Source organism: Typha angustifolia, chromosome 12 (assembly GCF_048772165.1).
Source record: "Typha angustifolia cultivar Huaian chromosome 12, ASM4877216v1, whole genome shotgun sequence".
Taxonomy (NCBI): Eukaryota; Viridiplantae; Streptophyta; class Magnoliopsida; order Poales; family Typhaceae; genus Typha; species Typha angustifolia.
This window is the reverse complement of record NC_133250.1, coordinates 8,060,992-8,075,087: the sequence shown is the minus strand read 5'-3', so window position 1 is coordinate 8,075,087 and position 14,096 is coordinate 8,060,992. Positions and strand designations below refer to the sequence as shown.

The 14,096-nt window shown below is 35.0% G+C and overlaps 2 protein-coding genes across 2 annotated transcripts; both read left to right on the top strand.

Moving 5' to 3' along the window:
* The first annotated feature begins 914 nt into the window (after positions 1–914).
* LOC140772197 (reticulon-like protein B11) lies at positions 915–5,329 on the top strand. The gene is made up of 6 exons (XM_073114137.1): positions 915–1,112; positions 1,206–1,386; positions 1,490–1,631; positions 1,722–1,791; positions 1,873–2,066; positions 5,026–5,329. Exons 1-5 carry the CDS (start codon positions 992–994, stop codon positions 2,028–2,030), a joined length of 672 nt encoding a protein of 223 aa, XP_072970238.1. The 5' UTR covers positions 915–991; the 3' UTR covers positions 2,031–2,066; positions 5,026–5,329.
* Positions 5,330–7,890: 2,561 nt separating this feature from the next.
* LOC140772055 (glycerophosphodiester phosphodiesterase GDPDL7-like) lies at positions 7,891–13,787 on the top strand. Its single transcript, XM_073113940.1, has 10 exons — positions 7,891–8,014; positions 8,149–8,275; positions 8,956–9,252; positions 9,412–9,521; positions 9,860–10,361; positions 10,553–10,594; positions 10,699–10,980; positions 11,705–11,844; positions 12,470–12,953; positions 13,477–13,787. Exons 2-10 carry the CDS (start codon positions 8,179–8,181, stop codon positions 13,785–13,787), a joined length of 2,265 nt encoding a protein of 754 aa, XP_072970041.1. The 5' UTR covers positions 7,891–8,014; positions 8,149–8,178.
* The last annotated feature ends 309 nt before the right edge of the window (positions 13,788–14,096 follow it).

The following is a 14,096-nucleotide window of genomic DNA, read 5'->3' as shown; positions in this document are numbered from 1 at the left end:
CTGACATGCTTATAACTTATCATCATTTATTATCTTGTCCAGATTCTTTGATTCAAAGCAATGCCCAATCCTATTTATTGCAGAAAAGAGAGCATTACTAAGATGATTAATGGTCATAAACTACTAAGGCGAGATAAATTGTTATCTCAAAAAGTAATTTACTATTTAGATGGTAATATATTTTAAAGAAGAGTCGCTTTTTAACTTCATAAACTACTCCTTTTTTTTTTTCTGAGAGCTGTTTTTAGTTATAATAACTTAGTAAATAGTTTGCAAATTATTAATCTAGTGACTTATAATTATTGCATAGTTATCGTATAAATCTAGTGACTTATAATTGGGTTTGTTTAGTTCTGCAAAGCTGACAGAAAAAAATAGTAGTGATTATGCAATTTCAAAAACCATTTATTAGGTCTTTGGTGCAAATGACCCCTCTAATCTTTTATTTGTACTATTTTGCTCCTCGGTATATACTAATGTAAAATTGTTAAGTTTTACATCCAAATTTAATAAAAGAATAATAATTCATTTAAAATGTCATAATTGTCCTTATAGTAAATTTACTCATTTTTATCCTATTCTTTAAATTTAAATTTTTTAATTATCTCAAAAATATGAGTTGAAGATTAATATTTATTCTAATAATGAGATTATTAATAGTAGTTTATACTTTATGTGTTAAGTTTGGATGGAAATATTAATAATTTTAATTAATGTAAATTATAGGGGCAAAGTGATACGAGTAGAAAACTTCGGATGTACTTTAATTTTAAGCATAATTAGGGGTAATTTAAAATTTACCCTAACGTATATTTACATGCAGGATAAGGTAAATTTACGTTTTTACCCTAATCGTTGCCGGAGGGAGGGGTCCAGCGTAACTGCCAAAGAAATGAGTAAAGCATTCAATTGCATATGAGAAAAGGAAAGATTCCGTCCATCAGTTACTTTCATCTCGCCCTACATCGAAGCAAAACCCTAGCCTAATCCCATGGCTTCCGTCGAGGATCTCGGCCGGCCGCCGCCGGATCAGGCAGCCTCCGCGGCCGCATCAGCGCCCCTTCCCGGCAGGAGCCGGAGATCCGTCCACCAAACCCTTGGTGGTGGTGCAGGTCTTTTTCGATCTCCTTTCTCCTCTTTCTAGTGTTTCGATTTCTTGTTCATAAACACTCTGGATATTGATCGATGCTTTGGGTTGTCTCCAGTCGCCGATGTGCTCCTATGGCGGCGGCGGAACGCCGCGGTTCTCTTTGCGGTCGGCTCCACAGTGTTCTGGTTCGTCTTCGAGAAGGCTGGGTATAGCTTCTTATCCGTAATAGCGAACGCTTTCCTCCTCCTCATCGCCATCGTCTTCTTCTGGGCCAAATCCGCCTTGCTTCTTAATAGGTACCGACTCTTTTGTTCCTAGATCAGCTGGTAGTGATTCTGTGATTCCATGTCCTTCTAGATCTTCTTAAAATTAATTTGTACTGAATTTTGGATCTTTTAGACCTCTGCCTCCTCTTCCGAATCTGGAATTGTCAGATGCGGTTGTGGAGAAGGCGGCGGATGTGGCGCGAGTGTGGATCAATCGCGTGTTGGCAATTGGGCATGACATTGCCATCAAGAGAGATAGGACGCTGTTTGTGACTGTATATTTTTCTTTACTATTTCCCCATGTTTTTTTTTTAGATTTAAGATGGTTCTGTTTGTAACTTGCCTTGGATTTTGATTTTCTAAAGGTTATATTGGTTCTATGGCTTGTTTCGTATATTGGGAGTTTCTTCAATTTCTTGACGCTTGTTTACATTGGTGAGTTTTTTAGAGGTTATTTTATAGTGACTTTGTTGGTATCTAGTTCATCTAAATTATATATCTTCGGATCTGTTTCAGGGATTCTTCTGTCTCTCAGCATACCTGCACTGTATGACAAGTACCAGGATCATATAGATGAGAAGGTTGGTGTAGCACATAGTTTACTCCTGAAGCAGTATGGCGTCATCTTTAGTAGGATAAGCGGACAAGCAAGCAAAGAGAAGAAGACCCAGTAGCAGTACACCTTCATTGTGCCTGATGGACTCTTTCATGTACAGTATCTTGCACCTTACTAGAAGAGTACATTAATCTCCACGATTTTTTTTTTCATTTTTTGAAGAAATGCATATGAAAAATATTATTAATAAACATAGTGTGTAGCATACCACCCATATCTACCTGACATTGATCTCTGTGATCTATGCCATAAGTGAGGGGAAGGATCAAGGTTCATTTATAATGTTACTACCATCTTTTAGCGTCAACTATGCCATGTAAAGATTAAATGCTTAAATATTCACCAATATGTCACTTGATTCCACTTCATTGTTTTTTTCCCCTCAAACTCAGTTTACCCTGTTAATAGGAAATTTTTTTGTAACTACAATTTCTCCTCTAGTAAACTCTTCCTCTGTCTAGACGACCTTTTAGATGATCTCTTGATCAAAACATACTATTCTTCTTAGAAACTACTCTACTTTTCAAATGGAAGCCAACCATCTATGTTAATTTTTATTCTTTTTCAGCTGGATCTCATCATAGTTCTCTAGACTAGTGGTCGTAAAAGTTTGTCAATTCTCTTTGGGATTCTTCTTGACGTTGATCCATGACCACCTTGCATACAAGGAAAATCCTAGATGATCATAAAAATGGTTAGCTAACAATACTTATATGCTTTGGGTATTAGAGAACATATCCTCCTTTTTTTTTCTATGGCACTCGATTCTTCTATTGCACAACAAGACATTTATGTGTAGCATTACTATGGATCTCACAATTGGTGAGTTGGAATTTACTCTTTAGATTTATGAGTATCAGATTTAATTAGCTTGTAGCTTAACTGTTGGCTCTCATGATTTCTCCTGTGTCTATGCGCATATGGAGAGAGGAACAGTGAGCTGCAAACACGCTGACATGCATATCCATACACACCACGCACACTCCTGAAAGTACTGTTATTAAACATTTTCATAAAAAGAGCTTTGTGTGACCAAAAGATTAGGTTTTTTTTCCTTGATCCTTTTTCATTTTACTAGATCTCAAAGAATGGTAATGGGTTAGTTGCTTTAGGCATATTAAGAAGTGTAAACTTCGCTTGTCTTATAAAATAGTTGAGGATACGGTTTTATCAGTTGATAAGAAATAAATGAGCAAATGTCTTTTCTGACTATCTATGACATTAGTTTGATGAACATCTACTACTCAGGCCAGGCTTAATATACCTTCCTTGGATAACACATATTATCAAGAAAATATGGATATAGTTTGTTTACATCTTTCCAAGAGGTGAACAATATTTTCACTGCAAACTTCTTTTAGATAATTAGTTTCTTCATATTTTATGATAATATTGCACCTATATTATTGCGTAAATTGTAAAGGTTATCTTATGGAACTATGTTGAAAAGAAAAACAGATTATCAAAGACAGTTGAAAGCGTAAAAACCAATAACTAGATATTCATAGTAGAGAACTAGTATTAACTATTAACTGAGTAGAGTTAAAAATTATCCTGAACTATAAAGTGTTTTCATCATATTGTTTTTCAGCACTCTCTAGAAGCTTTATCTGTTATAGGGAATGATCTTTTGGCTTTATGTGACACGACCCTTTTTGCGGTATTGTCTTTTGGTTAGTTTCTTGTTCAAAGTGGAAAGAATATATGATCTAGAATGGAGGGGAATGGGTGGGTTAGCTTGTCAATGCAGGCCTTTAGGAGTGAGTTTCAACTCACTAGCCTCAGTTAAGCTTTTCTGTCCTATTTTTTCAGGTCCATCTTGCAAGCTTTATATATCACAAATATATAATTGGCTTTATATGACATGTTCCTTTTTGGGATGAAATATTTTGGCTGTTTCCATATTCAATGTGGAAATTATTTATGATCTAGTTTTTACAATATTATTAGTAACTATAAAAAGATATGAAATTTGCAAAGCATCCATTTAGACCAAAAAGAGTAAAAATTGTGATTGTGGAAATGTGTGCCAATGTAATGATCAATCAGGGAACACAATTTTGATATTTCTGTTTCATTCTTCATGTACTTCTGTAGGGGATTTTAAAGTGGTATAATACGTCAACTGACATAAATATATGGAAAAGAAGCATGAAAGCATGTGAAAATGGAGAGCTGCCATCTTATATATTGTACAAAATAATGTCTGTTATATATAGTAAGATTTAGAGCTGGTGAATAGTTTTACATGCATATCACTAATATGTAACTTAAGTCATGCCATTTTCTGACTTCTCAAGTTCAGTATAGTTTTCTTTTACCTTTTGAGGATCAAGATGTGTTACGGGACATCAACATGAGGTTTCATTTTTATCGTATTAAACTACATTTTGACAAGGCTGTAAATCTTGCTTTTGTCATAATCTCATCCTGCAGTGAGATTGAGGCCAATAATATTGCAGTTTGTAATTAACTTATGATAAGCTTCGTCATGTAACTGCATGATATTACTATATTAGTATAACAAGGTGTTTTGGATATCGATTTGTGTATATTTTTCTCAACTGTGACAATGGTGAGCATTTCATAATGGGCATCATTATTATGGTGGAATTTGAAGTCTATATTTCTTTCTAATTTTTGTTTGCCGAGATTTCTTGTTCTGCGAAAATTTTATATCGTGGTCCATCACATTCTCTACGCCTCCTACTCCTAAACATTATTTGGTTACAGGTGCTGGATGACATGGACATGCCCACTATGCCCGTGATATTTAACATACTGGCTTTGAGATGAATAGATTGACTAAGACATGCTTTTCAAGTTTCTCTTTGATTGCCAAGTATCTTGACTCTTTTAATTTATGGAAAGTGATCTTAACTTGAATCAAGACTTGCTTCTTTCAATTATTGAGAAGATGCTGCAGTTTAGTTGATACTTTTCTTGGTGTTGTACATGGTTTACTTTTAACAAATGGTTCTGCATATTATATACACTTTCATGGGTATTACATATTAATTTTTCTGAACCCTCGTTTCATATTGTTGTCTCAGGCATACACATCTCCAACTTCAACTATTAGTTCACATTGGAGGACCACCAATACTGAGATTCTGAATCATCCAGCCATCTGCCCAACTTAGTACCACTCTTGACAATTAAATGAAAAGCTCCAGGAATTTGGCTGATAGTTGTTTAATCAGCATTAACATTTTCCCTTTATGGGGGTGGTTCATGGACATTTTATATTGCTATTGTATTAGTTTATATCGGGCTTGCTGTTAGTATCTTGCCATTCTCGGGTCATTGTCTTAATTGTTTCCTTGTGTTATTTTAGTGCTATGTGGCATCCTCCAATGCTGGCTCTATTAGATCTTGTTCCAGTCTTACTCTGTTCCCTTTCTTGGAATTACAAAATGTATGGATTAGAAGGCTTCAAAATTTCCACCAAATCTTTCTTTAAGATTGGAGACTCCTGAAATATTAGTCATCTCTTTCCAAAAAGAAAAAGTTATCATTCATACAATAACGTCGATTACAAAGGAGAACTCCACAAGGATTCCATATCAAAGACATTAATTAAAGCACAAACCCCATAATTTTATTAATCAAACTACTAAATTACCATCCCTTGATCACAAATTCTTCTCGTTCTCTCTCTCTCTCTAGTCCAGCTTGCCTGCATGCTTTTGATCACTCTCCTTGGGCGAGATGACATGCACCACCTCCACCGGTATCGTATGCTGCCCTTGCCCCGCCGACTCGCGGTAATCCACCGTCTGCACCGTTTTTGTCTCCTCCGCTCCTTCTCCGCCGGCGGCGGCGGGGGGCGTCGACGTCGTGGTGTTGCTGGTGGTGGCCGTCACGCCCTAAGTCCACCGGAAACAACCAGAGTTTTACTAGGAACACATAGAAAAGAGGAACTTTAAGAGACTAAACTGCAAGAGTCGACATTAATTGATTACCTTTGCCAGAGACATATCGCCGGTAGTCGACATATTAGAGATTGCAGAGAGAAAAAGAGAGAAAGAGAGAGAGGTTTGAAGGCTTGGAAATGGCTTCAGGTTTTGTATAGCTGAAGGGAGAGAAGGTAGGAAGCAGGTGGAATGAAAGGTGTGCGGATGCTGCTGGGAGAACGCCACGCAGAGAAGTGCTGCTTAACACGTATGCTTTTGTTTTATTAACAAGATAACAGCGTTGTCATTTTCAGGGAGGAAACTCCTATATCTATTCTACCACCTGTTCGGTTTAGAAGAAAGGAGGAAGTATAAGTATTCCCGAATAAACTCCTTTTAATTTCGGAATAAATATGCAAATTTTTTTTTATCAAACTAGCTCTCCCAAAATCACCGTCCCAAATCATATGATTTTTAAATATAATTCACTGATTGAGAATATTTTATATAAATTATTTTCCCAATCAGTGGTTTTATATTGAAAATTATCTTCCCCGGTAATTTTCTGTAATTTTCGTATATAAGTTTTAAAATAAATAGAAAAAAAAATAGAGGCATATTTAAGTTTAAAAAACAATAATCTAAATATGATTCTATTTTGGAATATTTTCCTTTTTTTTAAAGTTTGGAATAAATATGTTGAACACGGAATAGATTTTTAGGTAAATTTTTTTATTCCGGATATTTCTATACAATGTTTTGGAATAATTTCTCCATATATTTCAAAACTCAAATGACTCATTTGCCATCTTAGTAATATATACATTGTGATTTAGATTTGGTTGAGCGATTTAATGTCACTGTAATATACTTGGTAATAAATTAGAATATATTAGTAGTGAAAGATATTTTTGATTGCCGAGATCTATTTGAGATACTATTTGCGACGATATTTATACTGTGTAAATTATGATGCATTAAGTTTAAATTACTTTTTTAGCTAATAATTATAAAAATAACGATGAGAAGATAAACAATATTTGTAAAATAAAAATAAAAATTATAATTTATATTTAATTTTAAGCATATTTCCTATTTTTTACTAAAAAGAAATAACAAAAGCCTATTTACGTTCAACTAGAAAAAGAGCAATATAGCTTATTTGATCAATTTTATCCCTTATTCTAACTATATTCTAACTATCACAACCAATTAACCAAACACTTATTACCCCATATGTTTTATTCCACTCTTTTTTACCGGCCAAATACTAAATTTAATTGGAAGAAATTTTTTCTTTATTCTAAAATTAGTTTTTATTTTATTCTAATTCTAATTGTTTCTTATTTCGACCCAAACATGCTAACTTTTTTTAATAGATCATAAGCTCTTGTCAATATATAGATAAAACAATTGAGTATATATTTCTAAGAAATAGGCTACAACGAGTCTAAATTATACTCGTGAATATAGCACTCACATAGAAAGTTTATACATATCAACCTTAAATTCTATGTAAAAATTTAAACTCATAACCCTTATCTTTCCAATTTGCATGATATTTATTATACCTCAACAGAATTATTAGGTTTCTTCTCTATTGACAAAAGGACTCCATAGAGAGTAAGAAGGGTTTGAGTATTTTCATAAAATAAAATAAAAAGCTTAACCTCTTTTAACTATTTAATATATCTCACTTATTGAGAATGTTAATGGATGGCTATCTTACTCTCAAACTTTCTTTTTTAATCTTTTTCTCTCCTCTAAAACAAGGTTTATTTCAGAGGTTTTTGTATAATTAAAGAGGCAAATATGCCACCAAATAATAATAATAATAAGGGGCTATTTAAAAATAAGCAATAGTTAAAAAAAAAATAGTCCTATAAAAAGGCTGAAACTATTTTTAAAAGAGTTGATAGCAAAAAGGGCAGTTACAAATGGAATGGTTGATGGATAGTAATGAGGAGGGTGTTCAGCTCCACCGTTACTTAGTAAATTCTCCATCAATGATTTCCTTCTCTCCCTACATTTCCTAAACTCTAAATAAAACTCTTCTTTCTCTCCTTTTCTACATCTTTTTCATTCCCTCCAATCTTTGAGGCTGATTTCAGGTGGATAGGAGTCAAGAAACCTTTTGCCTTCTTGGGTACCTCCTCAACCTTACCAATCTTAATTCCTTCTTCTTCTTTTTTTCCTTTTCATCTTCTTCTTAATAAGAATGAGTGTTAGAAACTACTATTTGTTTTTATCTCATGTAGAATTTTTGGGTGGAATTGGTAGTGTTTGAGTGAAAGGATTTCCTCTAAGAATATGGAGATGATGTGGTATTTGTTTCCAATCCTCTTGCTGCTGCTCCATGGTGCTGCAACTGTGAATTCTGTTGCTCAGAAATGGCTGACCCTTAATGGTATGATTTTTTTTTAAAATTTTATTTTGGTGATTTTATGATACTCATTTCGAAATATTTTTTTAAGAAAAAATGCATCTTTAGATTTTAGATTATGTGGTATGAAATTAATGAAAATAAACCTGTTAGTCATGGTTTTTGTTAGAAAAGATTGACTAAATGACTTAAATATAGTTAAAAGGGGAATTTGCATTTTAACATTTTGAGGTTAGATTTAAATTTATTTTACCTGTAATAGTTTTATTTGTTTCACCCTACTTCACTGTGGTCTAGACTAAAATGGTTACTTTTTTATTTTTAATTTTTTTATAAGAAATATAATTATAGAGAATTGAATAAGATTTTTAACACTTCTAAAATAATACTGATCAGATTTTAAATAATACAAATATAATAAATATAATAAATATACATATATTTTTTATCACATTTTTGTCATCTGAGTCGATATCATTTTAGATATGTTAAAAAGCTTATCAGATTATCTATTATTTGAGTATCTTCAAATTTGACCGTTGATACTCAAATACCATGATGAAAAAAAGTAACGATTTGGATTAAGGTGACGCAGATGAAATTAAGGAAAAGTGAAGTGAATTTAAGCTCAAGGGGGGGTAAAATATAATCAAATACAAGAACGTCGTCTCAAAAAAGTTGACAAGCCGCCAATATGCATGCAGGTAGTGCTCCGTCGGTGATAGCGCGCGGCGGTTACTCCGGCCTGTTTCCGGAGTCCAGCCAGTACGCCTACCAGTTTGCGATATCCACGAGCTTGAAGGAGGTTGTGTTGTTGTGCGATCTGCAGCTGACGAAAGACGGGGCGGGGATCTGCCACTCCAATCTACGACTCGATAATTCGACAAACATAGCGACTGTTTTCCCGAAAGGGAAGAAAAGATACACCGTCAATGGAGAAGCTGTTACTGGATGGTTCTCAATCGACTTCACTTCCGACCAGTTATATAACAATGTCACTTGTGAGTATACAACCCACTTCCTGCCCTTTCCACTGGAATTAGTTTAAAGGAGAGTAGATTGGAGCTGGGAACTGCAAATAACTAAGTGCATGTTTGTTTTTAAATCTTTTGTCAACTTGGAGTTAATCTTGCATTGTTTCTGTTGTCATCCTCCCAAAGTATTCCAGAGCGTCTTTTCTCGGCCAAGTGTTTTCGATGGCAGCCTACCACCATCCATGGTTGAGGATGTCGCTGGGCTTCGCCCTCGTCACCTTTGGTTGAACGTGCAGGTAAGCATTCAGATTTTATCATCCTTTTTCTCTATTTTTCCTTTCTTAAACTTATAGTTGTATGGGAAGTGGGTCAAACAATGTGGGGGTAAAGTGCAATTTCTCCTATTTTGAAAGCTTCTCGCAACTTGATTCCAAGTTATTTATCTAGTGATATTTTAAATATCATAGTGTTGATTACATTCTAGATAAGTAATGCAGTAATGCAATGCAATGCTTGTGGAGATTGTTATATGCTGGGCAGAAATGAGGACATACAATAAGGGCTTACTTTTGTTGAAGAGAAGTCTTTCAGATGCTCCTGAGTGTTCTTATACTTGCTCTTGAACTTGTTGCAGTACAACTTGTTCTTCATGGAGCACAAACTTGATGTTACAGAATACATATCAGAAGCATCAAAACAAATTAGGATAGATTACATCTCTTCTCCTGAGATTAGTTTCTTAAAAGGTCTCAATGGAAAGCTAAGGAAAGGCAAGACAAAACTCATCTTCTGTTTTCTAGATGAGGATGCCACAGAACCATCCACTAATCAAACATATAGCTCTCTCCTAAAAGATCTGCCAACAATCAAGTCATTTGCATCTGGGATTCTTGTTCCTAAAATTTACATATGGCCTGTTAACAAAGATCAATATCTGGAGCCACATACTACTCTGGTTACAGATGCTCACAGCCTAGGCCTGGAAGTTTATGCATCTGGTTTTGCAAATGACTTTCCAGCAAGCTACAACTACAGTTTTGATCCGACTGCAGAGTATTTACAGTTCATAGATAATTCGAATTTCGCAGTTGATGGCGTGCTCACGGACTTCCCTTCCACAGCATCAGAAGCTATAGGTGAGAAAGTGTTTATGAAAATGTTCATGAACACTGCAATATATTCATAAATAAGTCTTTTGATAGTTTATGGCTTATTCATCTCTTGGTACTCTATAGTGTTTATATCATTTTCAGTATAAGTTATATGCTCTGTTCTGTATGTTATTCTTTCCCTTTCAGTATATGTTAGTCTTGTTTGTCTTATGCAGCTTGCTTGGCTCATAACAAGAATAATAGTTCTCCTAAGAAAGGTAACAAATTTGATTTTATGTATCAAGATGTTGTATAAGTGCTAATTTCGCGTGTTTCTAGTCATATGGCTTATACTTCTTTTTCCCCAATTCATTGTATATAGGGAGACCACTGATTATAACACACAATGGTGCGAGTGGTGTCTTTCCTGGATGCACAGATCTTGCATATCAGCAAGCAGTAGATGATGGCGCTGACATAATCGATTGCTCTGTTCAGATGTCAAAAGACAGTGTAGCCTTCTGTTTGGATGCACCAGATCTCATCGGTAGAACGACTGCGGTAACTTCTTTCATGTCTGAGTCAACCACAATCCCTGAGATACAACAGAACAATGGAATCTTCTCATTTGATCTTACATGGAGTGAGATTCAAAGTCTGAACCGTAAGGATCTAATAACCTTTTTTCATCAAATTATCAGCAGAATCAGAGATTACACTACTATATTTGAAGCCTCAACTATTCAGATGCCAATTTATGTTATTTACAACACATTGATTATGAACCTAATCAGCAAATTTGATCAACTTTGTTGATTTAGGAGTTCTTTATCTAGACTTTGGTATTCTTGGTTAGTTATGATAAATTCTTTCATGGGAGACTTATCCTGATTTTGGTACACTTATTCTCATCCCCAGTCAGTTTCAGAATTATTCTCATGGGATTAGCATTACTGCTTCCTCTTCCTATCTCATTGGAATAGGTAGAAATTTATTCCTCCTAAATAGGAAAACAGTCAGTGGCTTAAGTAGGCAACTACAATAATAATTTTGCAGTCACAAACTCTTAATTTTAGTCCTTATGCTCTAGATATTGAAAAATGTGGTTATTGAGGAAGTGGTGTTCATCCATCAATGAATAACCTAGAGTGAATTATTTCATGAAGGACTATTGTTACCATAGGTAAAGAGGAGCCAGTTTATGGACTTGTTTGCATATGATAGCATTTTCAGAATAAAACAGCTAATTTGATAATTGTAGCTGATGTTCTGAAATTATATTGCTAAAATTATTTCAGATTTATCTCACATCTAAGTACAAATTAAAATTACTAATATTTGGCAGCATAATGAGCCATTGTTATTTAATCTTTTTTTTTTTTCACCAGCTGAGCTAACAAGTCCCCTATCTGAATCTGGCATGATAAGAAACCCTGCTGCAAAAAATCTGGGCAACTTTATGACACTGGCTCAATTTTTGGACTTCGCAAAGAACAGCACTGTCTCTGGTATCTTGATCAACATAGAGGTAGCATTCTGTTGTTCCTATACCTTGGTGATCTGATTGCAAGGATTCTTTTTCATAATACATCAGTTTTCAAAGAGTTTTAATCAATAAGAGATAAAGAGTTTGCTGTTTAGTGCAATCCCACATGATTAATGTTAAGCAATTGTATTCATTAAAAGCATCAGGCAAGATATCACTAGGACTATGGAGTTAATTAGATCTCAACTCAAAGATGAAAAGACTCTAAAAAATATCGACAGACTCTGATACCATGTTAGTTAACCAATTAACCCAAAAACTTATGCCTATAGTTAATTAATTAGACTAGCAATATATATCATACCTTAAAGAGTAGTGATTTCCTGTTTTCTATTGCAGCCTTTAGTTCAACCAATACATTTTTTTCAGATGATTTATTGCCTTAGCCACTCGTAACTTAACTGGAAAAGACAGGTTTTGATTGCAGAAAAGTTCAAAAACTATTAAATAGTAGCATTTACTTCTCGAATCATGTAATGTTGGAATGGAGAATAGATTATCTAAGGGTAAAAGAGGCTGGTCAAATATACAAGCTGAAACCTTTGAATGTTCTTTATACCAAAGACCATCTCATATGCAATTCATGTAGAAATATTTTTGAATGCAGAATGCTCCTTACCTTGCATCTAAAAAGGGCCTTGGTATAGTGGATGCAGTCTCTGGTGCATTGACAAATGCTAGCTATGACAAACAAACCACCCAACAAGTCTTTGTCCAGTCTGATGACAGTGCAGTCCTCTCAATATTCAAGAAATATTCTAACTACAAGAGAGTTCTCAATATCAAAGAAACGATAAGCGATACTCCAAAGCAAACGGTGGATGAGATCAAGCAGTTTGCTGATGCAGTTAACCTGCCTAGATCTTCCATTGTTGCAAATGCAGGCTTCTTCCTTTCTGGTTTTACTGATGTAGTGAGCAGGATGCAAGCAGCAAATATATCTGTTTTTGTCTCAGTGCTGAGGAATGAGTTCATAGCAATAGCATTCGATTTCTTCTCTGACCCCATGGCTGAACTTGCCACTTACGTTACCGGTATGGGAGTAAACGGCGTTGTGACAGAATTTCCTGCAACTGCCAGTGCATATATGAGTAAGTACCTATCTACACAAGTCAATAGAAGTAAAAGAATAGTTGAATCATTTTTTCGGACTACTTCGGTATTGCCTGTGAATGTGATCAGCTATTGACTGCTAATATGTTGATGATAAAGATTCCATACATATGTTTGAGAATTCCGGTACATGCTTCTACTAAAACATCAACATTTTTCTTTATGTATAACATTCTCTGACGAAACTCAATGTTCCTATATAAGTAGTATCTTGCTTCTGATTTCAACTCACTTCAAATTATTTGCTTATTTTCTGAATTTTAACTGACACATGAGCCATTTTCGTGCTCAAATTCAATGACAAGATTCATCTGCCAGGTTATTGACATGCATAAGCTTGTATCTAACTACCGAGTTTTCAATAGTTGATGTACATTAAAAATTTATGCCATTATCAGCAGATTGGTAGAATTCATGGAATCTTTTACTGTTCATAGATTTCATGTTAAGCATCAATACTCATGATACATCCACTTATACTGAACTGAAGAACTACTGCAGAGAGCCCGTGCTCGGAGACGAATGCAAAATTGTCCTACACCATACTACCCACAGAGCCTGGTTCTTTGCTTTCCTTGGCCCCGCCTGAAGCACTGCCTCCGGCCCAAGCCCCTGCTCCTGTTCTGAATGATTCTGACGTCGTCGACCCGCCATTGCCGCCGGTTATAGACGCCGCCGATAACGCTCCACCGGTTTCAGCACCATCTGCCTCACACAATCCAAGCAGTCAACAACCAGCAAATGCTGCAAATTTTCTCGGATGCCTCCTGATGGTGGTGCTCACCTTCACTTCTTTGAGCTATCAACACTGATTCTTTCTAACTTTGTTCAACCAATTGGGTGTAAAGTTTCAGATATAGCAGGCCAGTTGTTCTTCAGAGCACCATTTGTGGGACAAGTTAAATTGATTTGGTGTGGAAGGCTGTGAAGTAAACTTTCAGATATGTAAATCAGATGAAAGCTCATTAATTAAACTTCATCTAGGAATATTTAGCTGTGAGTTTGCACCCTTAAATCTCGATGTCATCCTTTGTTGGGTCACTGAAAGTATTTGTCCATTGCAGAATTGCAGTACTAGAATGACCTTGGATATATATCTTTTGGTTAAATATAATTTACCA